This window comes from Oncorhynchus clarkii, chromosome 26 (genome assembly GCF_045791955.1).
Source record: "Oncorhynchus clarkii lewisi isolate Uvic-CL-2024 chromosome 26, UVic_Ocla_1.0, whole genome shotgun sequence".
NCBI classification, from domain to species: Eukaryota; Metazoa; Chordata; class Actinopteri; order Salmoniformes; family Salmonidae; genus Oncorhynchus; species Oncorhynchus clarkii.
Window position 1 is genome coordinate 29,512,357 of NC_092172.1, and position 27,195 is coordinate 29,539,551.

The 27,195-nt window shown below is 42.2% G+C and overlaps 1 protein-coding gene across 1 annotated transcript in view; it reads left to right on the top strand.

Moving 5' to 3' along the window:
* Nucleotides 1-27,195, top strand: part of LOC139384895 (transmembrane protein 266-like) — a 102,302-nt gene that overhangs the window by 69,309 nt on the left and 5,798 nt on the right. Inside the window, exons 7-9 of the mRNA XM_071129795.1 lie at nucleotides 4,280-4,418; nucleotides 12,048-12,163; nucleotides 26,050-26,236. Of these exons, the coding sequence (XP_070985896.1) occupies nucleotides 4,280-4,418; nucleotides 12,048-12,163; nucleotides 26,050-26,236 (442 nt within the window). The remainder of the gene's footprint in view (nucleotides 1-4,279; nucleotides 4,419-12,047; nucleotides 12,164-26,049; nucleotides 26,237-27,195) is intronic.

Sequence of the window (27,195 nt, forward strand, 5' to 3'; positions counted from 1 at the left end):
CCTAATGACAGTGTGTAATATCTCCTTTAATGACCTTGTGTAATATCTCCTAATAACAGTGTGTAATATCTCCTTTAATGACAGTGTGTAATATCTCCTTTAATGACAGTGTGTAATATCTCCTAATAACAGTGTGTAATATCTCCTTTAATGACAGTGTGTAATATCTCCTAATGACAGTGTGTAATATCTCCTTTAATGACAGTGTGTAATATCTCCTAATAACAGTGTGTAATATCTCCTTTAATGACAGTGTGTAATATCTCCTAATAACAGTGTGTAATATCTCCTAATAACAGTGTGTAATATCTCCTTTAATAACAGTGTGTAATATCTCCTTTAATGACAGTGTGTAATATCTCCTATTAACAGTGTGTAATATCTCCTAATGATTGTGTGTAAAATCTCCTAATAACAGTGTGTAATATCTCCTTTAATGACCGTGTGTAATATCTCCTAATAACAGTGTGTAATATCTCCTTTAATAACAGTGTGTAATATCTCCTTTAATGACAGTGTGTAATATCTCCTTTAATGACCGTGTGTAATATCTCCTTTAATGACCGTGTGTAATATCTCCTAATGATTGTGTGTAATATCTCCTTTAATGACCGTGTGTAATATCTCCTAATAACAGTGTGTAATATCTCCTTTAATAACAGTGTGTAATATCTCCTTTAATGACAGTGTGTAATATCTCCTAATAACAGTGTATAATATCTCCTTTAATGACCGTGTGTAATATCTCCTAATGACAGAGTGTAATATCTCCTAATGACAGCGTGTAATATCTACTAATGACAGCGTGTAATATCTTCTAATGACAGTGTGTAATATCTCCTAATAACAGTGTGTAATATCTCCTAATGACAGTGTGTAATATCTCCTAATGATAGTGTGGAATATCTCCTAATGACAGCGTGTAATATCTCCTAATAATAGTGTGTAATATCTCCTAATGACAGTGTGTAATATCTCCTTTAATGACAGTGTGTAATATCTCCTAATGACAGAGAGTAATATCTCCTAATGACAGTGTGTAATATCTCCTAATGACAGTGTGTAATATCTCCTAATGATAGTTTGGAATATCTCCTAATGACAGCGTGTAATATCTCCTAATGATAGTGTGTAATATCTCCTAATGACAGTGTGTAATATCTCCTAATGACAGTGTGGAATATCTCCTAATGACAGCATGGTATATCTCCTAATGACCGTGTGTAATATCTCCTAATAACCGTGTGTAATATCTCCTAATGACAGTGTATAATATATCCAATGACAATGTGTAATATCTCCTAATGACAGTGTGTAATATCTCCTAATGACAGTGTGTAATATCTCCTAATGACAGTGTGTAATATCTCCTTTAATGACTGTGTGTATTATCTCCTAATGACTGTGTGTAATATCTCCTAATGACAGTGTGTAATATCTCCTAATAACAGTGCGTAATATCTCCTAATAACAGTGTGTAATATCTCCTAATGACATCATGTAATATCTCCTAATGACTGTGTGTATTATCTCCTAATGATAGTGTGGAATATTTCCTAATGACAATGTGTAATATCTCCTATTGACAGTGTGTATTATCTCCTAATGATAGTGTGGAATATCTGCTAATGACAATGTGTAATATCTCCTTATGACATTGTGTAATATCTCCTAATAACAGTGTGTAATATCTCCTAATAACAGTGTGTAATATCTCCTAATGACAGCATGTAATATCTCCTAATGACAGTGTGTAATATCTCCTAATAACAGTGTATAATATCTCCTAATGACAGTTTATAATATATCCTAATGACAGTGTATAATATCTCCTAATGACAGTGTGGAATATCTCCTAATGACAGCATGGTATATCGACTAATGACAGCATGGTATATCTCCTAATGACAGTGTGGAATATCTCCTGATGATAGTGTGTAATATCTCCTAATGACAGTGTGTAATATCTCCTAATGACAGTGTGGAATATCTCCTAATGACAGCATGGTATATCTCCTATTGACCGTGTGTAATATCTCCTAATGATTGTGTGTAATATCTCCTTTAATAACAGTGTGTAATATCTCCTTTAATAACAGTGTTTAATATCTCCTAATGATAGTGTGGAATATCTCCTAATGACAGTGTGTAATATCTCCTTTAATAACAGTGTGTAATAACTCCTTTAATAACAGTGTGTAATATCTCCTAATGATAGTGTGGAATATCTCCTAATGACAGTGTGTAATATCTCCTAATGACAGTGTGTAATATCTCCTTTAATGACTGTGTGTATTATCTCCTAATGACTGTGTGTAATATCTCCTAATGACAGTGTGTAATATCTCCTAATAACAGTGCGTAATATCTCCTAATAACAGTGTGTAATATCTCCTAATGACAGCATGTAATATCTCCTAATGACTGTGTGTATTATCTCCTAATGATAGTGTGGAATATTTCCTAATGACAATGTGTAATATCTCCTATTGACAGTGTGTATTATCTCCTAATGATAGTGTGGAATATCTGCTAATGACAATGTGTAATATCTCCTTATGACAATGTGTAATATCTCCTAATAACAGTGTGTAATATCTCCTAATAACAGTGTGTAATATCTCCTAATGACAGCATGTAATATCTCCTAATGACAGTGTGTAATATCTCCTAATAACAGTGTATAATATCTCCTTATGACAGTTTATAATATCTCCTAATGACAGTGTATAATATCTCCTAATGACAGTGTGGAATATCTCCTAATGACAGCATGGTATATCGACTAATGACAGCATGGTATATCTCCTAATGACAGTGTGGAATATCTCCTGATGATAGTGTGTAATATCTCCTAATGACAGCGTGTAATATCTCCTAATGACAGTGTGGAATATCTCCTAATGACAGCATGGTATATCTCCTATTGACCGTGTGTAATATCTCCTAATGACTGTGTGTAATATCTCCTTTAATAACAGTGTGTAATATCTCCTTTAATAACAGTGTTTAATATCTCCTAATGATAGTGTGGAATATCTCCTAATGACAGTGTGTAATATCTCCTTTAATAACAGTGTGTAATAACTCCTTTAATAACAGTGTGTAATATCTCCTAATGATAGTGTGGAATATCTCCTAATGACAGTGTGTAATATCTCCTAATGACAGAGTGTAATATCTCCTTTAATGACAGTGTGTAATATCTCCTAATGACCGTGTGTAATATATCCAATGTCAGTGTGTAATATCTCCTAATGACCGTGTGTAATATCTCCTAATGACCGTGTGTAATATCTCCTTTAATAACAGTGTGTAATATCTCCTTTAATGACAGTGTGTAATATCTCCTAATGACCGTGTGTAATATCTCCTTTAATAACAGTGTGTAATATCTCCTTTAATGACTGTGTGTAATATCTCCTAATGACAGCATGGTATTTCTCCTAATGACTGTGTGTAATATCTCCTAATGACCTTGTGTAATATCTCCTAATGACAGTTTATAATATATCCAATGACAGTGTGTAATATCTCCTAATAATAGTGTGTAATATCTCCTAATGACAGTGTGTAAAATCTCCTAATAACAGTGTGTAATATCTCCTAATGACAGTGTGTAATATCTCCTTTAATGACAGTGTGTAATATCTCCTAATGACAGTGTATAATATATCCAATGACAGTGTGCAATATCTCCTAATAATAGTGTGTAATATCTCCTAATGATTGTGTGTAAAATCTCCTAATGACAGTGTGTAATATCTCCTTTAATGACCGTGTGTAATATCTCCTAATAACAGTGTGTAATATCTCCTTTAATGACAGTGTGTAATATCTCCTTTAATGACAGTGTGTAATATCTCCTAATAACAGTGTGTAATATCTCCTTTAATGACAGTGTGTAATATCTCCTAATAACAGTGTGTAATATCTCCTTTAATGACCGTGTGTAATATCTCCTAATGACAGTGTGTAATATCTCCTAATGATAGTGTGGAATATCTCCTAATGACAGCGTGTAATATCTCCTAATGATAGTGTGTAATATCTCCTAATGACAGCGTGTAATATCTCCTAATGACAGCGTGTAATATCTCCTAATGACAGCGTGTAATATATTCTAATGACAGTGTGTAATATCTCCTAAGTCTGTGACAGTGTGGCATGTGATGTGTGTTTGTCTGTACACATGCCTGCATGTGTGGGCATGTCTGTATGTGCTTGCGTGTGTGTGTGTGTGTGTGTGTGTGTGTGTGTGTGTGTCTGCTCCCTGCAGGTGTTTGACGGGGCAGTCATCGTATTGTCCCTGGCTCCTATGGTAGCCTCCACGGTAGCCAATGGCCCCAGCAGTCCCTGGGACGCCATCAGCCTCATCATCACCCTGCGCATCTGGAGGGTCAAGAGAATCATTGACGGTGAGACTGAGGGTGGAGCAGACCAGACGCTCCCTTGTGTCCCTGCTTCCTCTATCTATCTATCTATCTGTCTGTCTGTCTGTCTGTCTGTCTGTCTGTCTGTCTGTCTGTCTGTCTGTCTGTCTGAGCCCTGCTGGTGGATGTCTTACTAGAGTCATCCTGACCTAGGTGAAGTCATCGTCCCTCTCAGTCAACAGCTTCCCTTAGTGTTCTTGGTATTACTCTTAGATGGATGGATGGTTAGTTAGTTCGGTATGATTGGTTCTAGTGAGATATTATTGAAAAATTCAACAACCTTACATTGTACCAACAGAGGACTTTGAACTTGAACTATCAGTCCTTAATTATTACACCTGACTGATCTTCTATGAGAGGGACAACGACTAGTATACGTGGTTGTCTCACCTAGCTATCTGCAGATGAATGCACTTTGTAAGTTGCTCTGGATAAAAGTGTCTGCTAAATGACAAAAATGACAAAAATGTATTATATTTTTGATTTTAGCGCTAAATTCAAAAATATCATACTTCACCTAAGGATGATAAAGTCTATTGCTTATTCAATACATGATTGGCAGCACGACCCCATTCTCCCCATGATTATACACATTATTTACTATTCACAACAATATAATTATTGATCGTCCCTCAAAGTAAATTGCCACCCGTTCTCCTACATAACCTGGTTCTATGTTATGCTAATGTAATGCAGATTGATTTCTAACAGGAGGTCACCCTCAGTCTCAGTGAGAGCTGTGCATGATCAACCTACAGACCTCAGTCTCAGTGAGAGCTGTGCGTGATCAACCTACAGACCTCAGTCTCAGTGAGAGCTGTGCATGATCAACCTACAGACCTCAGTCTCAGTGAGAGCTGTGCATGATCAACCTACAGGCCTCAGTCTCAGTGAGAGCTGTGCATGATCAACCTACAGACCTCAGTCTCAGTGAGAGCTGTGCGTGATCAACCTACAGACCTCAGTCTCAGTGAGAGCTGTGCATGATCAACCTACAGACCTCAGTCTCAGTGAGAGCTGTGCATGATCAACCTACAGGCCTCAGTCTCAGTGAGAGCTGTGCATGATCAACCTACAGACCTCAGTCTCAGTGAGAGCTGTGCATGATCAACCTACAGACCTCAGTCTCGGTGAGAGCTGTGCATGATCAACCTACAGACCTTAGTCTCAGTGAGAGCTGTGCGTGATCAACCTACAGGCCTCAGTCTCAGTGAGAGCTGTGCATGATCAACCTACAGACCTCAGTCTCGGTGAGAGCTGTGCATGATCAACCTACAGACCTTAGTCTCAGTGAGAGCTGTGCGTGATCAACCTACAGGCCTCAGTCTCAGTGAGAGCTGTGCATGATCAACCTACAGGCCTCAGTCAGACAGACAGAGGGAGGGAGGGAGGGAGGGAGGGAGGGAGAGAGAGAAAGACAGGGAGAGAGAGAGAGAGAGAGGGAGAGAGAGAGAGAGAGAGAGAGAGAGAGAGAGAGAGAGAGAGAGAGAGAGAGAGAGAGAGAGAGAGAGAGAGAGAGAGAGAGAGAGAGAGAGAGAGAGAGAGAGAGAGAGAGAGAGAGAGAGAGAGAGAGAAGTGGAGGCCATTGGCTTTGCACTTGGCCTGAGCTGAGAGGAGAGGTGAAAGTGGAAAAGGCTCTTGTGACAGAGGTGCTGTGGAATCAACCATGGTGCGAATTACACTGCTGCTTGGCATGTCCTGCCATGCCAGCAGCAGTCGCACGTGCACACACACACACACACACACACATCTTTGACATGCTTATTATAGCCATGCACAAATTGGGCAGCTTATAATCCCCCACTTCAACTTCCCCTTGGTAATGTGAATTTGGCTGTGCCTGCCTGCCCCCTCTGCTCTGCTCCCTTCCCCTTGGTGAATGTGAAATTGGCTGTGCCTGCCTGCCCCCTCTGCTCTGCTCCCCTTGTTAAGTGTGAGTTCTGCTGTGCCTGTTTCCCCCCTTTGCCACGAGTTCCGCTGTTTCATCCTCTCCCCTCTGCTCTCCCTCCCCATGCATTCTGCTGTGCTCTTCCTGCCTGCCCCCTCTGCTGTCTCCCTCCCTCTTCCTGCGTGTTCACATCAACAGCTCTATTAATAGGCTATGGGAGAGCAGAACAGAGCAGTGCTGCTGGAGAGAGATGGCTGCAGGCACTGCCTGCTGTCAGTAGTTCACTAGTAGGTCTCCTCTGCTGTAGAGGGCTTGGTTATTCACTCTGCTGCTTCCCAGTCTGTATGGCCTAGTAATATGGCCCTACTCAGGAGAGTCAGCAGTAGCAGGAGAGCAGCTGTGCACTAAGGTCACTGTGTAGAACAGAAGAGGGGATATGACTTAGCTGAAGTCAATACCAGAGCAGATCTATGTCTTGTGTGTTTAAATATCACATGTATTGGAGGTGCTCATGAATACCTATAATATGTTTTGTATGGCTCTGAGGCCAGGCTGTGTGTGCATGTGTTTGGTTTTGAGTGAAGATATGGTCTAATCCTGTTTCTCTCGCTCCCCTGTCTCTTCTCTCTCTGTCTCTTTCTCTGTCTCTTTCTCTGTCTCTGTCTCTGTCTCTGTCTCTGTCTCTTCCTTCTCTTCTCTCTGTCTCTTTTATCTGTCTCTTTCCCCTGTCTCTCTCTCTCTCTCTCTCTCTCTCTCTCTCTCTGTCTCTTCCCTCTCTCTCCCTCTCTCTCTCTCTCTCTCTCTCTCTCTCTCTCTCTCTCTCTCTCTCTCTCTCTCTCTCTCTCTCTCTCTCTCTTCTATCTGTCTCTTCTCTCTCTCTCCCTCTGTCTCTTTTCTCTTTTATCTGTCTCTTCTATCTGTCTCTTTTATCTGTCTCTTCTCTCTCTGTCTCTTTTCTCTGTCTCTTTTCTCTGTCTCTTTTCTCTGTCTCTTCTCTCTCTGTCTCTTTTATCTGTCTCTTTTATCTGTCTCTTTTATCTGTCTCTTTTATCTGTCTCTTTTATCTGTCTCTTTTCTCTGTCTCTTTTATCTGTCTCTTTTATCTGTCTCTTTTATCTGTCTCTTTTCTCTGTCTCTTTTCTCTGTCTCTTCTATCTGTCTCTTTTCTCTGTCTCTTTTCTCTGTCTCTTCTATCTGTCTCTTTTATCTGTCTCTTTTCTCTGTCTCTTTTCTCTGTCTCTTTTCTCTGTCTCTTTTATCTGTCTCTTTTCTCTGTCTCTTTTCTCTGTCTCTTTTCTCTGTCTCTTTTCTCTGTCTCTTTTATCTGTCTCTTTTATCTGTCTCTTTTATCTGTCTCTTCTCTCTCTGTCTCTTTTATCTGTCTCTTTTTATCTGTCTCTTTTATCTGTTTCTTCTCTCTCTCTCCCTCTGTCTCTTTTCTCTTTTATCTGTCTCTTCTATCTGTCTCTTTTATCTGTCTCTTCTCTCTCTGTCTCTTTTCTCTGTCTCTTTTCTCTGTCTCTTTTCTCTCTGTCTCTTTTATCTGTCTCTTTTATCTGTCTCTTTTATCTGTCTCTTTTATCTGTCTCTTTTCTCTGTCTCTTTTCTCTGTCTCTTTTACCTGTCTCTTTTATCTGTCTCTTTTATCTGTCTCTTTTATCTGTCTCTTTTATCTGTCTCTTTTCTCTGTCTCTTTTCTCTGTCTCTTTTCTCTGTCTCTTTTATCTGTCTCTTTTCTCTGTCTCTTTTATCTGTCTCTTTTCTCTGTCTCTTTTATCTGTCTCTTTTCTCTGTCTCTTTTCTCTGTCTCTTTTATCTGTCTCTTCTCTCTCTGTCTCTTCTATCTGTCTCTTTTCTCTGTCTCTTTTATCTGTCTCTTCTCTCTCTGTCTCTTTTATCTGTCTCTTTTATCTGTCTCTTTTATCTGTCTCTTCTATCTGTCTCTTTTCTCTGTCTCTTTTCTCTGTCTCTTTTATCTGTCTCTTCTCTATCTGTCTCTTTTCTCTGTCTCTTTTCTCTGTCTCTTTTATCTGTCTCTTTTATCTGTCTCTTTTCTCTGTCTCTTTTCTCTGTCTCTTTTCTCTGTCTCTTTTATCTGTCTCTTTTCGCTGTCTCTTTTCGCTGTCTCTTTTCTCTGTCTCTTTTCTCTGTCTCTTTTCTCTGTCTCTTTTATCTGTCTCTTTTATCTGTCTCTTTTATCTGTCTCTTCTATCTGTCTCTTTTATCTGTCTCTTTTCTCTGTCTCTTTTATATGTCTCTTTTATCTGTCTCTTTTATCTGTCTCTTTTATCTGTCTCTTTTCTCTGTCTCTTTTCTCTGTCTCTTTTATCTGTCTCTTTTATCTGTCTCTTCTATCTGTCTCTTTTCTCTGTCTCTTTTCTCTGTCTCTTCTATCTGTCTCTTCTATCTGTCTCTTTTCTCTGTCTCTTTTATCTGTCTCTTCTATCTGTCTCTTTTCTCTGTCTCTTTTCTCTGTCTCTTCTATCTGTCTCTTTTCTCTGTCTCTTTTCTCTGTCTCTTTTATCTGTCTCTTTTATCTGTCTCTTTTATCTGTCTCTTTTCTCTGTCTCTTTTCTCTGTCTCTTCTATCTGTCTCTTTTCTCTGTCTCTTTTCTCTGTCTCTTCTCTCTGTCTCTTTTATCTGTCTCTTCTATCTGTCTCTTTTCTCTGTCTCTTTTATCTGTCTCTTCTATCTGTCTCTTTTCTCTGTCTCTTTTCTCTGTCTCTTTTATCTGTCTCTTCTCTCTGTCTCTTTTATCTGTCTCTTCTATCTGTCTCTTTTATCTGTCTCTTTTCTCTGTCTCTTCTATCTGTCTCTTTTATCTGTCTCTTTTATCTGTCTCTTTTCTCTGTTTCTTTTCTCTGTCTCTTTTATCTGTCTCTTTTATCTGTCTCTTCTATCTGTCTCTTTTCTCTGTCTCTTTTCTCTGTCTCTTTTCTCTGTCTCTTTTCTCTGTCTCTTTTCTCTGTCTCTTTTATCTGTCTCTTTTATCTGTCTCTTTTCTCTGTCTCTTTTCTCTGTCTCTTTTCTCTGTCTTTTCTATCTGTCTCTTTTCTCTGTCTCTTTTATCTGTCTCTTTTCTCTGTCTCTTTTCTCTGTCTCTTCTATCTGTCTCTTTTCTCTGTCTCTTTTCTCTGTCTCTTTTCTCTGTCTCTTTTCTCTGTCTCTTTTCTCTGTCTCTTTTCTCTGTCTCTTTTATCTGTCTCTTTTTCATCTGTCTCTTTTTTATCTGTCTCTTTTATCTGTCTCTTTTATCTGTCTCTTTTATCTGTCTCTTTTATCTGTCTCTTCTCTCTCAATTCAATTCAATTCAAGGGCTTTATTGGCATGGGAAACATGTGTTAACATTGCCAAAGCAAGTGAGGTAGATAATATATAAAGTGAATATATAAAGTGAAATAAACAAAAAAACTAACAGTAAACATTACACATACAGAAGTTTCAAAACAATAAAGACATTAAAAATGTCATATTATATATATATACAGTGTTGTAACAATGTACAAATGGTTAAAGGACACAAGATAAAATAAATAAGCATAAATATGGGTTGTATTTACAATGGTGTGTGTTCTTCACTGGTTGCCCTTTTCTCGTGGCAACAGGTCACAAATCTTGCTGCTGTGATGGCACACTGTGGAATTTCACCCAGTAGATATGGGAATTTATCAAAATTGGATTTGTTTTCGAATTCTTTGTTGATCTGTGTAATCTGAGGGAAATATGTCTCTCTAATATGGTCATACATTGGGCAGGAGGTTAGGGAGTGCAGCTCAGTTTCCACCTCATTTTGTGGGCAGTGAGCACATAGCCTGTCTTCTCTTGAGAGCTATGTCTGCCTACGGCGGCCTTTCTCAATAGCAAGGCTATGCTCACCTCTCTCTGTCTCTTCCCTCTCTCTCTCTTTATCTCTTCCCTCTGTCTCCTCTATCTCTTCTCTCTCTGTCGCTTCCCACTATCTTTCTCTATCTCTCTTCTATCTCTCTCTTCATCTCCTCTCTATATTCTCTCTATCTCTGTCTCTTCTTTCTCTCTCTTTTTCTATCTCCTCTCTGTCTCCTCACTCTCTCTCTCTCTGTCTCTTCCCTCTCTCTCTTCTCTCTCTGTCTCCTCACTCTCTCTCTCTCTGTCTCTTCCCTCTCTCTCTTCTCTCTCTGTCTCTTCCCTCTCTCTATCTGCACTGATTATTGTACTTTTACATTTCATTTGAAAACGTGGCTCAAATCTATCCAAATCTGTACACATGAGTTATCTGTGGTTCCTCTTATGTAAGATGACAGTTGATGATAGTGTTTTTATTACAAATAAGTTATCGTTGTTGGAATGAGGATATCTCTACTTTTATCCAATATAAAAAAACATAATATCAAATGTTGCTACATAAGACCGATTTGAGCCGGTCGGTCACATATATTATTGGATGTAATGTATTGGTATGTTGTATTGTTTTAGTGAGTATGTGTATTGTGACTGTGTAAAGGTCCTTACCTGTCCTGGGACTAAAGGTAAAAATAATATTTTGGCTAACCCCGGCACATTTACATGGATGTTGCATTATTGTAATATTGATGCTGATTAATGTGCATTGTCCCCTATAAATAAATACATATCAAATATGTCTCTTCCCTCTCTCTATCTGTCTCTTCCCTCTCTCTATCTGTCTCTTCCCTCTCTCTATCTGTCTCTTCCCTCTCTCTATCTGTCTCTTCTCTCTCTCTATCTGTCTCTTCCCTCTCTCTATCTGTCTCTTCTCTCTCTATTTCTTCTCTATCTGTCTCTTCTCTCACTATTTCTTCTCTATCTGTCTCTTCCCTCTATCTATCTGTCTCTTCCCTCTCTATATGTCTCTTCCCTCTCTCTATCTGTCTCTTCCCTCTCTCTATCTGTCTCTTCCCTCTCTCTATCTGTCTCTTCTCTCTATCTGTCTCTTCTCTCTCTATCTGTCTCTTCCCTCTTTCTATCTGTCTCTTCTCTCTATCTGTCTCTTCTCTCTCTATCTGTCTCTTCCCTCTATCTATCTGTCTCTTCCCTCTCTCTATCTGTCTCTTCTCTCAATTCAATTCAATTCAAGGGGCTTTATTGGCATGGGAAACATGTGTTAACATTGCCAAAGCAAGTGAGGTAGATAATATACAAAAATGAAATAAACAATAAAAATTAACAGTAAACATTACACCTACACAAGTTTCAAAACAATAAAGACATTACAAATGTCATATTATATATGTATATATATATATGTATTTTTAGCCAGATCCTAATTGGTATGTTGAAATTTATGTTCCTTTTGATGGCATAGAATGCCCTTCTTGCTTTGTCTCTCAGATCGTTCACAGCTTTGTGGAAGTTACCTGTGGCGCTGATGTTTAGGCCTCTCTCTCTCTCTCTCTCTATCTGTCTCTTCCCTCTCTCTATCTGTCTCTTCCCTCTCTATCTGTCTCTTCCCTCTCTATCTGTCTCTTCCCTCTCTCTATCTGTCTCTTCTCTCACTATTTCTTCTCTATCTGTCTCTTCTCTCTATATCTGTCTCTTCTCTCTCTATCTGTCTCTTCCCTCTCTCTATCTGTCTCTTCCCTCTCTATCTGTCTCTTCTCTCTCTATCTGTGTCTTCCCTCTCTCTATCTCTTTTCTCTCTGTCTCTTCCCTCTCTCTATCTGTCTCTTCTCTCACTATCTCTTTTCTCTCTGTCTCTTCCCTCTCTCTAACTATCTATTCCCTCTCTCAGCCTATGTGTTGCAGGTGAAGGTGGAGATGGAGCTGGAGATCCTGCAGTGTGAGAAGATCAAGGCTGTCAGGGAGGAGCAGCTGGAACGACTCACACAGATTTGCCAGGAGCAGGCAGTAAGTCCCCGCACCATCACCTCACAGATAGCGGTGAGACTGTGGTTAGGGTTTTGGTTGAAGCTAGGTTATGGTTGAGCCTAGGGCTAAGGTTGAACCAGGACTTTTTTTAAATTAATAATAATTACATTTATTTCACATTTATTTAACCAGGTAGGCCAGTTGAGAACAAGTTCTCATTTACAACTGCGACCTGGCCAAGATAAAGCAAAGTAGTGTGACACAAACAACAACACAGAGTTACACATGGGATAAACAAACGTACAGTCAATAACACAATAGAAAATCGGTATACAGTGTGTGCAAATGAAGTAAGGATGTAAGGCAATAAATAGGCTATAGTGGCGAAGTAATTACAATTTAGCAATTAACACTGGAGTGATATACAGTTGAAGTCGGAAGTTAACATACATCTTAGCCAAATACATTTAAAGTTTTTCACAATTCCTGACATTTAATTATAGTAAAAATTCCCTGTCTTAGGTCAGTTAGGATCACCACTTTATTTTAAGAATGTGAAATGTCAGAATAATAGTAGAGAGAATGATTTATTAATTGTTTTATTTCTTTCATCACATTCCCAGTGGGTCAGAAGTTTACATACACTCAATTAGTATTTGGCAGAATTGCCTTTAAATTGTTTAACTTGGGTCAAATGTTTTGGGTAGCCTTCCACAAGTTTCCCACAATAAATTGGGTGAATTTTGGCCTATTCCCCCTGACAGAGCTGGTGTAACTGAGTCAGGTTTGTAGGCATCCTTGCTCGCACACGCCTTTTCAGTTCTGCCCACAAATGTTCTATAGGATTGAGGTCAGGGCTTTGTGATGGCCTCTCTAATACCTTGACTTTGTTGTCCTTAAGCCATTTTGCCACAACTTTGGAAGTATGCTTGGGGTCATTGTTCATTTGGAAGACCCATTTGCGACCAAGCTTTAACTTCCTGACTGATGTCTTGAGATGTTGCTATATCCACCTAATTTTCCTCCCTCATGACGCCATCTATTTTGTGATGTGCACCAGTCCCTCCTGCAGCAAAGCACCCCCACAACATGATGCTGCCACCCCCGTGCTTCACGGTTGGGATGGTGTTCTTCGGCTTGCAAGCTTTCTCCTTTTTCTTTCATTATTGCCAAACAGTTCTATTTTTGTTTCATCAGACCAGAGGACATTTCTCCAAAAGGTACGATCTTTGTCCCCATGTGCAGTTGCAAACCATAGTCTGGCATTTTTATGGCAGTTTTGGAGCAGTGGCTTCTTCCTTGCTTAGAGGCCTTTCAGGTTATATCGATATAGTACTCGTTTTACTGTGGATATAGATACTTTTGTACCTGTTTCCTCCAGCATCTTCACAAGGTCCTTTGCTGTTGTTCTGGGATTGATTTGCACTTTTCGCACCAAAGTATGTTCATCTCTAGGAGACAGAATGCGTCTCCTTCCTGAGTGGTATGACGGCTGCATGGTCCCATGGTGTTTATACTTGCGTACTATTGTTTGTAAAGATGAACATGGTACCTTCAGGCATTTTTTCTGAGGTCTTGGCTGATTTCTTTTGATTTTCCAATGATGTCAAACAAGTGAGCTGAGATAATGTGGAGCTTTACCTAGCAAAGACTTATAGATGACCTGGAGCCAGTGGGTTTGGCGACGAATATGTAGCGATGACCAGCCAACGAGAGCATACAGGTTGCAGTGGTGGGTAGTATATGGGGCTTTGGTGACAAAATGGATGGCACTGTGATAGACTGCATCCAATTTTCTGAGTATTGGAGGATATTTTGTAAATGATATCGCCAAAGTCAAGGATCGGTAGGATAGTCAGTTTTACGAGGGTATGTTTGGCAGCATGAGAGAAGGAGGCTTTTTTGTGAAATAGGAAGCCAATTCTAGATTTAACTTTGGATTGGAAATGCTTAATGTGAGTCTGGAAGGAGCGTTTACAGTCTAGCCAGACACCTGGGTATTTATAGTTGTCCACATATCAGAACTGTCGAAAGTAGTGATTCTTCCTTCCAAAGAAAGGCCAGACGTATACAGTATGGTGTTGTCTGCGTAGAGGTGGATCAAAGAATCACCCGCAGCAAGAGCGACATCATTGATATATACAGATAAAAGAGTCAGCCCGAGAATTGAACCCTGTGGCACCCCCATAGAGACTGCCAGAGGTCCGGAGAACAGGCCGTCCGATTTGACACACAGAACTCTATCTGAGAAGTAGTTAGTGAACCAGGCGAGGCAGTCATTAGAGAAACCAAGGCTGTTGAGTCTGCCAATAAGAATATGGTGATTGACAGAGTCGAAAGCCTTGGCCACGGCTGCACAGTACTGTCTTTTATCGATGGCGGTTATGATATCGTTTAGGACCTTGAGCATAGCTGAGGTGCACTTGTGACCAGCTCGGAAACTAGATTGCATAGCGGAGAAGGTACAGTGGAATTCGAAATGGTCTGTGATCTTTTTTTTCACTTGGCTTTCGAATACTTTTTTTTTTTTTTACTCTGTTTATTAAGTTGTGAACATACACACACAGACAAGACAAAGCAATATAAATAATATACTCAACTAGAAAAAAAATACAAATAAAAATACAAATAAAAAAATAGCTTTAAAGATACCATACTTTAGACAAGTTAAACACACCAGGCAGAAGGCTACAGAGGTTAAAGGGCAATCTATAGTACAGGGACAGAGCAAACACCTCACCATTGTTCCTGTAAACAGTCAAGGGATAAGGGTGGAGAAATGCAACCACTCACAGAGGGTCATGGCCACAGACCGACCATCCAGTGGACAAAAAAATAGTTTACAATGCTTTAAAATAAAAAATAAAAAATGATTATTCATGTAGACGTGAACAAAATGTAAAAATAACTGGGAAAAACAAGCTCACACTTCAGTCTCTGCCTGGGCAAGATGAACAAGGCATCTGCGGACCACAATCAATAAGCACATGGACCTTAATGCCCCCCCCCCCAGCACAGCAAAAACACAGAGAGAAGCTCCTCCAACCCTTAAGTCACAAACTTATTTTGGTATTAATTGAAATGCCATCAGAGGATGGACCGTTTAAAGTAAGACCGGAATGGAGCCCAAGCCTCATCAAACAGTTTGGGGTTCCCACGTGAATTGAATTAATTATTTTCTAGTTTCAGAGGGCACAACACATCCCTCACCCAATATTTATAAGATGGGGGAGCTGCCATCTTCCAGTTCTGCAGTATTAGCCGTCTAGCTAAAAGAGTTGTATAAGCAACAGTGTCCGACTGGATTCTTGATAGGGGGGTACCCATGGGCAGTACTCCAAAAAGGGCTGTAAGGGGAGACGGATCTATAACAGTGTCATATATATCAGAGAAACATTTAAATATTAATTCCCAGAAACCTGACAGTTTATGACAGCCCCAAAACATATGCAACAGTGTGGCTGGTTCCACCTTACATCTGACACAGGTAGGATCAAAATCAGAGAATATTCTTCCAAGTTTGGCCCCTGACCAGTGGATACGGTGAACCACCTTGAATTGAATGAGGCTGTGTCTAGTGCTAAAAGAGGACGAGTGCACCCTGTGCAGCACAGATTCCCAGGCGTCTTCCCCAAGTTCCTCCCCCAAATCCTTTTCCCATCGAGTCTTTAAAGGCACCAAAGAAGGGTTCTGTAAGTCATGAATGATTGCATATACATCGCCCCTAGGAAGCTTGTTCAGCTCCAAGATGCTCTCTATAGCTGTATTCGCAGGCCTATTGGGAAATCCAGGTGTGTTAGCCCTGACAAAGTTTCTAGTCTGGAGATAGCGGAAAAAGTGGGATTGGGGGAGATTGAACTTTTCCTGCAGCTGAGAAAAAGAGGCAAATGTATCATCAAAGAATAATTGGGCTAGCGAGGAAAGGCCTAGTGAGTGCCAAATGCCAAAAGCCCCATCATTCAAAGATGGAGGAAATAAAATGTTCTGATTGATTGGGCCTGATAGAGAAAAGCCTCGGAGGCTAAAGGCTAAACGGAACTGATTCCAAATTTTAAGAGACAGCTTTACAATTGGGTTGGCACACCTTTTGCCTAGGGACACTGGGAGAGACGAGCACAGCATAGAGGAAAGTGCTGCAGGTTTACACGATTCAGACTCCATCTGGACCCAGAGTGGTCTAGGGCCAGTAGGATCAGTCTGCAGCCAGTACAGAAAGGCTCTGAAATTTGCAGCCCAGTAGTATGTCTGAAAATGTGGTAGAGCTAAACCCCCCAATGACCTAGGCTTCTGTAAATGTTTTCTACCAATCCGTGGTACCTTGCCATCCCAAATAAAATGCATGAATGTTTGATCCAGTGAAATAAAAAAAGATTTTGGAATAAAAATGGGTAAACATTGAAATAAATATAAAAATTTGGGCAACACATTCATTTTAATGACATTAATCCTTCCGATAAGAGAAAGGGGTAGCGAATTCCAAAAAGTAAAAGATTGTTTCAATCTGTCTGCTAGAGCAACAAAGTTTTCCTGAAACAAATTTGAATATTTCCTTGTCACTTTTACTCCCAAGTAAGTGAATTGATCCCGGACAATCCTAAACTGAGAACTTGTGAAAGAGCACTTTAAAGCAGCCTTGTTTACCGGAAAAAGCTCACTCTTGCCTAGATTCAGCTTGTACCCTGAGATTGATCCAAACTTTTTAAGAACAGATAGGGCACGTGGCAATGAGGTATCGGGGTTGGAGATATACAAAAGGAGGTCGTCAGCATATAGAGAGACTTTCTGCTCCCAGCCCGCCCTGATTATGCCTTGAATGGCATCATTAGAGCGTAGTGCAATGGCGAGAGGCTCGATTGCCAAAGCAAACAACAAGGGGGAGAGTGGGCAACCCTGTCTGGATCCTCGGTGCAAGGGAAAATAGTCAGAGGACAAGTTATTAGTCCGTACCGAAGCCATGGGGGAAAAATAAAGAATCTTTATCCATGCAATGAATTTGGGGCCAAAGCCAAATCTATAAAGGGCAGCTGTTAGGTAATCCCACTCAACGCGGTCAAACGCTTTTTCGGCATCAAGTGAGACCACCACCTCCGGGTCCTCCGACGCTGGGGAGTACAGTATATTCATAAGGCGCCTAATATTGAAAAATAAATGCCTATTTCTCACAAAGCCAGTCTGGTCAGAGTGTATTACTTGGTGCAGCAAGCCTTCCATACGGATGGCTAAAAGCTTAGCTAGGATTTTGTAATCACAGTTTAAAAGCGAGATTGGGCGATAGGATCCACATTCCAGGGCGTCTTTGTTTTTCTTTAGTAGTAATGAAATTGAAGCCTGATAAAGACTAGGCGGTAGCTTTGAAGTATTGAGGCACTCTGCAAATAGTCGAGACAAGAATGGGCAAAGCAGACCAGAAAACGTCCTGTAAAATTCGGTTGGAAAACCGTCCGGACCCGGTGATTTACCACTTTTCATTGCGGACACTGCTGTTGCAATCTCCTCAAGTGTAAATTCTTCTTCTAGACAGTCATGGGAGTCTGTATCAATTGAAGGCATATTCAAGCCATTAAAGAAGGAGTCAATCAACAAGGGGTCTTGAGGGGATTCAGAGGTGTATAGCGCAGAGTAAAATTGTTTAAATTGATCATTGATCTCTTTATGTATAACTGTGGTGGCACCAGACGGGGTCCTTATTTGTGGGATTAAACGTGAGGCCTCAGATTTACGGATCTGATGCGCAAGGAGTTTACTGGCCTTGTTGCCTTGTTCATAGACTTTGTATCGAGCTCGCAAGAGTAACTGTTCAGCTTGCCTGGTAGAAAGCTCATCAAATTCAGATTGGAGTAGTTGGCGCTCTTTATGCAGATCAGAGGAAGGATCCGTAGCATACTTCTCATCCAATGTGGCTATGGACTCGCTCAGGTCCCGAAGTCGCTGGGAGCGAACTCTGTTTTGGTTGGCTGTATAAGAAATTATTTGGCCACGTAGGTATGCTTTGAGAGACTCCCATATGGTAGAGCAGGACATACCTGGTGTTGAATTAGTTTCTAGGAATAAGGTAATTTCAGAATAAATGAAATTGACAAACTCCTTATCTGAGAGTAAAATGGGGTTGAGACGCCATTGATAACAGCTAGGAGGTCGCTGGGGAAACTCTAGTTCAAGCACTAATGGTGAATGGTCAGAGATAACAATACTCTCGTAAGTACACTGCCGAAGGTTAGGCAGAAGTTTTTTGTCCAAAAAGAAGTAATCAATCTGGGAGTATGTTTGATGAACATGAGAATAAAAGGAATACTGTCTATCTGTAGGATGTAGGAAACACCAGGCCTCAAACATAGCATATTTCTGAAGAAAGAATTGAATAAGTAGGGCACATTTAGATGGGCCTGTATTTGTTTGTGAGGACTTGTCAAGAACTGGGGACATTTTACAGTTGAAATCCCCCCCTAAAATCAACAAATGAGAATACTAAATTGGGAATAGCAGACAGAAAGGAAGAAATGAAACTTGTGTCATCCCAATTGGGAGCATAAACACTAGCCAAAACAAGAGGGGTAGAAAACAGTTCACCGGTTACTATGACGTATCGTCCCTTAGGATCAGCAATAACCTCAGAAGCTACAAAGGGAGTAGCTTTATCAACCAGAATAGCAGCACCTCTTGATTTACTATGAAAGTTCGAGTGGAACACTTGACCAACCCAGTCCTTACGCATCCTAAAATGCTCACCAGTCCTCAAGTGAGTCTCTTGTAGAAATGCAATATTTGCATTCAAACCCTTTAAGTGTGTCAACACCCTCTTACGCTTCACCGGGTTGTTAACCCCTTTGGTATTCCAAGAAATGTACTTGATCGTATTATTTCGGCCCCTCTGGGCATTCCCGTTATTCAACCCTGTCATTAGAGCATAGAATGGAAAAGCAATGAGCACCCAAAACCCCCAGAATAACTTGTCTCAGAGTAATAATGTACGGTGGTAAATGTTTGGAAAAAGTACAGAAAAAAAAACAGAAAAAAACCCTAAAAAGACAGAATGACAACATTAGAACTGAATAATTCAACCTACCCCCTCCCCCCATCCCAGACAATACCTCCCCAAACGAGGTACAAGCCTAAATAGAACATGTTCTCTTCGCACAGTATGTCTGTGAGAGTGCGTTCTTAAACCTAAACCCACAGTCCCGCTCTTTAAAGTCGCGTTTTGTTAGTGGATCAAGCAGCAAAAAGAAAGATTTGTATGTATTTTTTCAAATAAAAAAAAGGCGAATCCCTTGTGCAAACGGAATGACAAAAGCACCACTTGTAGATGTTTATAATTGTATTCCCAGTCTTATAACAGGCATTGAGAGAGAAAATAAATAAAATGTATAAAGGCTCTCAGCCAAAAATCTAATTTGAAGTAAGGAAATCGTAGTAAGACAATCAAAAATAATAGTAATTATAATAGTAGTCTAGTTGAAGCTGAGACAGCTTACAACCAATACCAAAAAACTACGTGTGCTGGGCATAAATGACGCTCAAAACGTTTAAAATTAAAGTGAGGCCCCAGAAACCGTGTAGCCTCGGGAGACATTTACTGTTTACTGGGTCAATGCAAACGGATGCAGTAAACAAATAACCAAAAATATTTTGAGTCACTGAGACAATGTGTAAACAAACTAAATAGGTGAGCAAGATAAGGCACTAGATGATCAAAACATTAGATCACATCAAATAAGCCTGAATAGTTTCACCAACTATACAAGACTAGCCTGTTATATCTAAACATAATTGTACCACAAGTGGGGTACTTACTATCCACAGTTCGCAAGCAACAGTTGCTGAACTGTGAGCATATTCAAGACTTCTTGATGTGACGTTGAATGTGAGCTATAGCCTCATCCGGAGATTCAAATGTGTTGTCTTTACCCTCATGAGATATCCATAAATGGGCCGGGAATCGCAGTCCATACTTCACACTTGGATGGTCCCGAAGTACTCGTTTGGCCTGTCCGAAAGCTGCGCGCTGCCTGGAAACAGTGGGGGAGTAGTCCTGGTAGATGGAAAAGCTCTGTCCTTGAAAGCTCAGAGTGGTATTGCAGGCTCGTCGGAGGATCTCCATCTTCTCATGAAAAAAAGTGCACTCGAAGAATTATGTCACGGGGCCTCTCCCCATCCCGGGGCTTTGGGCGCAGCGACCGGTGGGCTCGATCAATCAGGGGCTTTTCATCTAAGGCAAGAACATCCTTCAGCAGCCCTGAAACTAAATCCGTGGCGCAATGCATTTCCGCGGACTCTGGGACTGATACAAGTCTCAGATTATTGCGGCGAGAGAATCCCTCTAAACTCACACAGCTCTCCCTCACCTTTTTCAAATCTGCAGCTAGGCGTTTAACTTCAGCTTCCAGGGATGTAGTTAAATCGGAGACATTAGTAGCGGAGGTCTCCAGTGCTGCAATCGTTGTAGTGTGTGACGCAGTTGTTGTTTTGAGTAATGTGATTGCTGGCACAGTCTCGTTCCGCAGGATGGTTAAATCTGCTTTTAAAGTATCAGAAACCTCCTGTATTCTGGCCTCAATCGTAGCAACCACCTGTGTTTTCATTTCAACTATCTCAGAGCGTAGTAGTTTGATGGCCTCGAGAATGTTCAATTCAGCGCCGCCAGGCCAAGCCGCGCCCCCGGGTAAAGTGTGCGTCCCCGGGCCCTCAGACTCAGGAGAGGGCGGTGATGAGAGCGGGTCTTGTAGGCCGGGTTTTCTCAAAGTCATGCTCTTGGCCTTATGTTTGGTCGACATGCTGACATTCGGAAGCAAAGTAGTCTTGGTTTTTACGGAAAGGGATCACCAAATTAATATTTGAAAATAAATGCGGTTCTGCTGCAGAATTCACATAAACGTTAAGAATACCACGGGAGCAAACGGAAAACACGTCAGTCGCACATGGCGTCCCCTACCATCCCCCCGGCTTTCGAAGACTTTATAGAGGCAGGGCAGGATGGATATAGGTCTGTAACAGTTTGGGTCTAGAGTGTATCCCCCTTTGAAGAGGGGGATGACCGCGACCGCTTAACCATCCTTAAGAATCTCAGATGATACGAAAGAGAGGTTGAACAGACTAGTAATAGGGGTTGCAACAATGGTGGCGGATAATTTTAGGAAGAGAGGTTCCAGATTGTCAAGCCCAGCTGATTTGTAGGGATCCAGATTTTGCAGCTCTTTCAGAACATCAGCTGTCTGGATTTGTGTGAAGGAGAAGCGGGGGGCTTGGACCAGTTGCTGCAGGGGGTGCAGAGCTGTTGGCCCGGGGTTGTGGTAGCCAGGTGTAAAGCATGGCCAGCCGTAGAGGCTAGCCGTATTGAATTTCTTGATTATCGTGGATTTATCAGTGGTGACAGTGTTTCCTAGTCTCAGTGCAATGGGCAGCTGGGAGGAGGTACTCTTATTCTCCAAGGACTTTACAGTGTCCCAAAACTTTTTGGAATTAGAGCTGCAGGATGCAAATTTCTGTTTGAAAAAGCTAGCCTTTGCTTTCCTAACTGACTGTGTGTATTGGTTCCTGACTTCCTTGAAAAGTTGCATATCGTGGGGACTATTCGAGGCTTGTGCAGTACGCCACAGGGTGTTTTTGTGCTGGTCAAGGGCAGTCAAGTCTGGAGTGAACCAAGGGCTATATCTGTTCTTAGTACATTTTTTTTGAAGAGGCATGCTTATTTAAGATGGTGAGGAAAGCACTTTTAAGGAATAACCAGGCATCCTCGACTGACGGGATGAGGTCAATATCCTTCCAGGATTCCCGGGCAGGTTGATTAGAAAGGCCTGCTCGCTGAAGTGTTTTAGGGAGCGTTTGACAGTGATGAGGGGTGGTCATTTGACTGCGGACCCATAACGGACGCAGGCAATGAGGCAGTGATCGCTGAGATCCTGGTTGAAAACAGCAGAGGTGTATTTAGAGGGCAAGCTAGTCAGGATGATATCTATGAGGGTGCCCATGTTTACGGATTTGGGGTTGTACCTGGTAGGTTCCTTGATCATTTGTGTGAGATTGAGGGCATCTAATTTAGATTGTAGGAAGGCCGGTGTGTTATGCATATCCCAATTTATGTCACCTAACAGTACAAACTCTGACTATAGATGGGGGGAAATCAATTCACATATGGTGTCCAGGGCACAGCTGGGGGCTGAAGGGGGTCTATAACAAGCAGCAACAGTGAAATACTTATTTCTGGAGAGATGGATCTTTAAATGTAGAAGCTTGAACTGTTTGTGCATAGACCATGATAGTATAACAAAACTCTGCAGGCTATCTCTAATTTCAGAATTTATGATGGCCTTCCTAAGCCAGGATTCAGACACGGCTCGGACATCAGGGTTGGCAGAGTGTGCTAAAGCAGTGAATAAAACAAACTTAGGGAGGAGGCTTCTGATGTTAACATGCATGAACGCAAGGCTTTTACGGTTGCAGAAGTCAACAAATGAGAGTGCCTGGGGAATGGGAGTGATGCCGGGGGCTGCAGGGCCTGGGTTAACCTCTACATCACCAGAGGAACAGAGGAAGAGTAGGATGAGGGTACAGCTAAAGGCTATCAGAACTGGTCGTCTAGTGCTTTGGGAACAGAGAATAAAAGGAGCAGATTTCTGGGCGTTGTAGGATAGATTCGGGGCATAGTGTACAGACAAGGGTATGGTAGGGTGCGAGTACAGTGGGGGTAAACCTAGGCATTGAGTGACGATGAGAGAGGTTGCATCTCTGGAGGCTCTAGTTAAGTTAGGTGCGGTCTCCGCATGTGTGGGGAGTGGGACAAAGGAGCTATCTGAGGCATGTTGAGCAGGACTAGGGGCTCCGCAGTAAACTAAAACAATGAGAGCTGCCCTAAACAACAGTATACAAGACATATAGACATTAGAGAGAGGCATAAAGCAATCACAGGTGTTGATTGGGAGAGCTAAGACAACAACAGGTGAGACAACAACGGGTAAACAGCTATGACAACAACAACGGGTAAATGGCGATGGATGGGCAGAGAGGGTCAGTTAGCTACACACAGGGCCTGAGTTCGAGGCTGGGGCCGACAGATAAACAAAATGAAGTACCGTGTTAACAGTCCAGCAGGCATCAGCTGTGTAGCCGAGTGATCATAGGGTCCAATGAGCAGCAATAGATATTTAGACATGAAGGTAGGATTAGGGTTAGGGCTGTGGTTAACGGTTGAGCCAGCATGTGGACATGATGCTATGGTAATGGTTAAGGTTGAGGTTAGGGTTAGGTTTGAACTGGGATGTGGACCTGAAGGTAGGGTTAGGGTTGTTGTTGAGCCTAGGGTTAGGGTTGAGGGTTAGGGTTAAGGTTGAACCGGGAGGTAAACATGAAGCTAGAGTTAGGGTTGTGGTTGATGGTAGGGTTAGGGTTGTGGTTGAGGCTAGGGTTAGGGTTGTGGTTGAGGGTAGGGTTAGGGTTGTGGTTGAGGGTAGGGTTAGGGTTGTGGTTGAGGGTAGGGTTGTGGTTGAGGGTAGGGTTAGGGTTGAGGCTAGGGTTAGGGTTGTGGTTGAGGTTAGGGTTGTGGTTGAGGGTAGGGTTAGGGTTGTGGTTGAGGGTAGGTTAGGGTTGTGGTTGAGGGTAGGGTTAGGGTTGTGGTTGAGGGTAGGGTTAGGGTTAGGGTTATGGTTGAGGCTAGGGTTAGGGTTGTGGTTGAGGCTAGTGTTAGGGTTGAGGGTAGGGTTAGGGTTGTGGTTGAGGGTAGGGTTAGGGTTGTGGTTGAGGGTAGGGTTAGGGTTGTGGTTGAGGCTAGGGTTAGGGTTGTGGTTGAGGGTAGGGTTAGGGTTGTGGTTGAGGCTAGAGTTAGGGTTGTGGTTGAGGGTAGGGTTAGGGTTGTGGTTGAGGGTTAGGGTTGTGGTTGAGGGTAGAGTTAGGGTTAGGTTAAGGTTAGGGTTGTGGTTGAGGGTAGGAATAGGGTTGTGGTTGAGGGTAGGGTTAGGGTTGTGGTTGAGGCTAGAGTTAGGGTTGTGGTTGAGGGTAGGGTTAGGGCTGTGGTTGAGGGTAGGGTTAGGGTTGTGGTTGAGACTAGGGTTAGGGTTGTGGTTGAGGGTAGGGTTAGGGTTGTGGTTGAGGCTAGAGTTAGGGTTGTGGTTGAGGGTAGGGTTAGGGTTGTGGTTGAGGGTAGGGTTGTGGTTGAGGGTAGGGTTAGGGTTGTGGTTGAGGCTAGAGTTAGGGTTGTGGTTGAGGGTAGGGTTAGGGTTGTGGTTGAGGGTAGGGTTAGGGTTGTGGTTGAGGGTAGGGTTAGGGTTGTGGTTGAGGGTAGGGTTAGGGTTGTGGTTGAGGCTAGGGTTAGGGTTGTGGTTGAGGGTAGGGTTAGGGTTGTGGTTGAGGCTAGGGTTAGGGTTGTGGTTGAGGCTAGGGTTAGGGTTGTGGTTGAGGGTAGAGTTAGGGTTGTGGTTGAGGGTAGGGTTAGGGTTGTGGTTGAGGGTTAGGGTTGTGGTTGAGGGTAGAGTTAGGGTTAGGGTTGAGGCTAGAGTTAGGGTTGTGGTTGAGGGTAGGGTTAGGGTTGTGGTTGAGGGTAGGTTTAGGGTTGTGGTTGAGGCTAGGGTTAGGGTTGTGGTTGAGGCTAGGGTTAGGGTTAGGGTTGTGGTTGAGGGTAGGGTTAGGGTTGAGGGTAGGGTTAGGGTTGAGGGTTAGGGTTAGGGTTGTGGTTGAGGGTAGGGATAGGGTTGTGGTTAAGGGTAGGGTTAGGGTTGAGGGTTAGGGTTAGGGTTGAAGCAGGATGTGGACATGAAGCTAGAGTTAGGGTTGTGGTTGAGGCTAGGGTTAGGGTTGAGGGTTAGGGTTAGGTTGTGGTTGAGGGTAGGATTAGGGTTGAGGGTTAGGGTTAGGGTTGAGGGTTAGGGTTAGAGTTGAAGCAGGATGTGGACATGATGCTTGGGTTAGGGTTATGTTTGAGGTTGTTTCAGAGATCCAGAGGCTGCTATTTCAATTGCTACCACAGGGGGGCAGTAACACTTCACAGAAGAGTTCAATGTGTAGCCAACGCATTTTCAACAGACATCTGTAATAAACAGGCACAAGAAAAGTTGATCTTGTGATATTATGAACCCACAATACTCATAAGCACGCAACATAATACAGTAAAATATATTTGGAAAGATGTTTCCCATATAGTTGTAAACAACACATATTTTCCATGTTGTTATTTTTATCACTGTCACTGGTCACCTATGAACGTTTGAACATCTTGAAGAACAATCTGGCCCTAATGGCCATATAACTCTTATAATCTCAACGCGGCACAGCCAGAAGAGGACTGCCCCCCCCTCAGAGCTTGGTTCCTCTCTAGGTTTCTTCCTAGGTTCCTGCCTTTCTAGGGAGTTTTCCCTCGCCCCTCTGCTTCTACATCGGCATTGCTTGCTGTTTGGTTTTAGCCTGGGTTTCTGTATGAGCACTTTGTGACATTTGCTGATTTAAAAAGGGCTTTATAAATACATTTGATTGATTGATTAATGACTGCACTCTTCTAGTCAGTTGAACTAAAGGACTACATTTCTTTCCAAGACTCAAGGTCCCAAGATCAATACAGGGAGAAGCCATAACTGTACATCAATGGAAACACGTTGTTGTACAAAACAGTCCAGTAATGATGGGCTCCTCAGTGTAATGCTACAAACAAACAGTTCATGTGTAATCTGACTGTCTGTTTGTCAATATGAGCCATCAGGCCAGAGGAAACCCCAGTGAAAGCATTGATCCTATAGCTAGTAATACAACCACTTAGCCTGCAGAATGCCTGGGATCATGCTGAAAGGGCCTGTCTGGGAGTAAAAGGTTAGGTTAGTCAACACTGACATATTGTTACATCAATACACCAAGATTTCAGCTAGAAGAATACATGTGTGTATGCCTTTTCCAGACCAACTCTCTCTCTCTCTCTGTCGCTCTCTCTCTCTGTCTCCCCCCTCCCTCAGTTTGAGATCAGACAGCTCCGGGCCCACCTGGCCCAGCAGGACTTGGACCTGGCTGCAGAGCAGGAGGCTGCTATGCAGATCCACCATGTGTGGGGCAAACAGAGGAGCAGCTACCAGGTGGTGGAGAGCCAGGGCCCTGGGGAGTCTGACGATGAGGGACATGGAGTCCTCAGGGAGACCCCAGCAGGTACACTCGCCAATACTGTACCTATAAGCTACACTATATATACAAAAGTATATGGACAGCCCTTTTGTCATGTAGTGTGTGTCACATCCAGGGAAACTAGGGCCCAGAGTTTTTCTGTCCCTAACTATAACAGTATATGTAATACTCCATACCATAATCCTCAGACCATGAGATAAAATAGATACTAGCTCTTTCATATTCTTCATGGGTATTGCTATATTCTGGAACATGTAAGAATATTGAGTCTGATGAATACTGCTGTTCCAAGAGGCAGCTGTAAATCCTAATTATTAATTACTTCACCACAGACCAAAAACAATGAACTTGACTCATTTTATTATTTTATTTTTACCCCTTTTTCTCCCCAATTTCGTGGTATCCAATTGGTTGTTACCATCTTGTCTCATCGCTGCAACTCCTGTACGGACTTGGGAGAGGCGAAGGTCGAGAGCCGTGCGTCCTCTGATACACGACCCAGCCAAGCCACACTGCTTCTTGACACACATGCCCGCTTAACCTGGAAGCAAGCTGCACCAATGTGTCAGAGGAAACACTGTATATCTGGCTCGCTAGTGCGCGATGGGACAAGCACATCCCTGCCAGCCAAACCCTCCCCTAACCCGGACGACGCTGAGCCAATTGTGCGCCGCACCATGGGTCTCTCGGTTGCGGCCGGCTGCGACAGAGCCTGGACTCGAACCAGGAGCTAGCACTGCCTTAGACCACTGCACCACTCGGGAGGCCTGTGACTCATTTTAATAAAGTTCTACATTCGTCTGTATGGTTGAAAAGGCATCCTGACAGAACCAGCAGAGAGGTTTGTACATAAAGTATGTACATACTTATGTGGGACAAAAAGTCCCATCCAATGTAACATCAGGTGAATGGGGTGTCAGAGCAGTGTCAAACTGATCTAGCAGCAGTAGCCCTGAGCTAGTCTCCAGGCCCTAGCCTCTTAA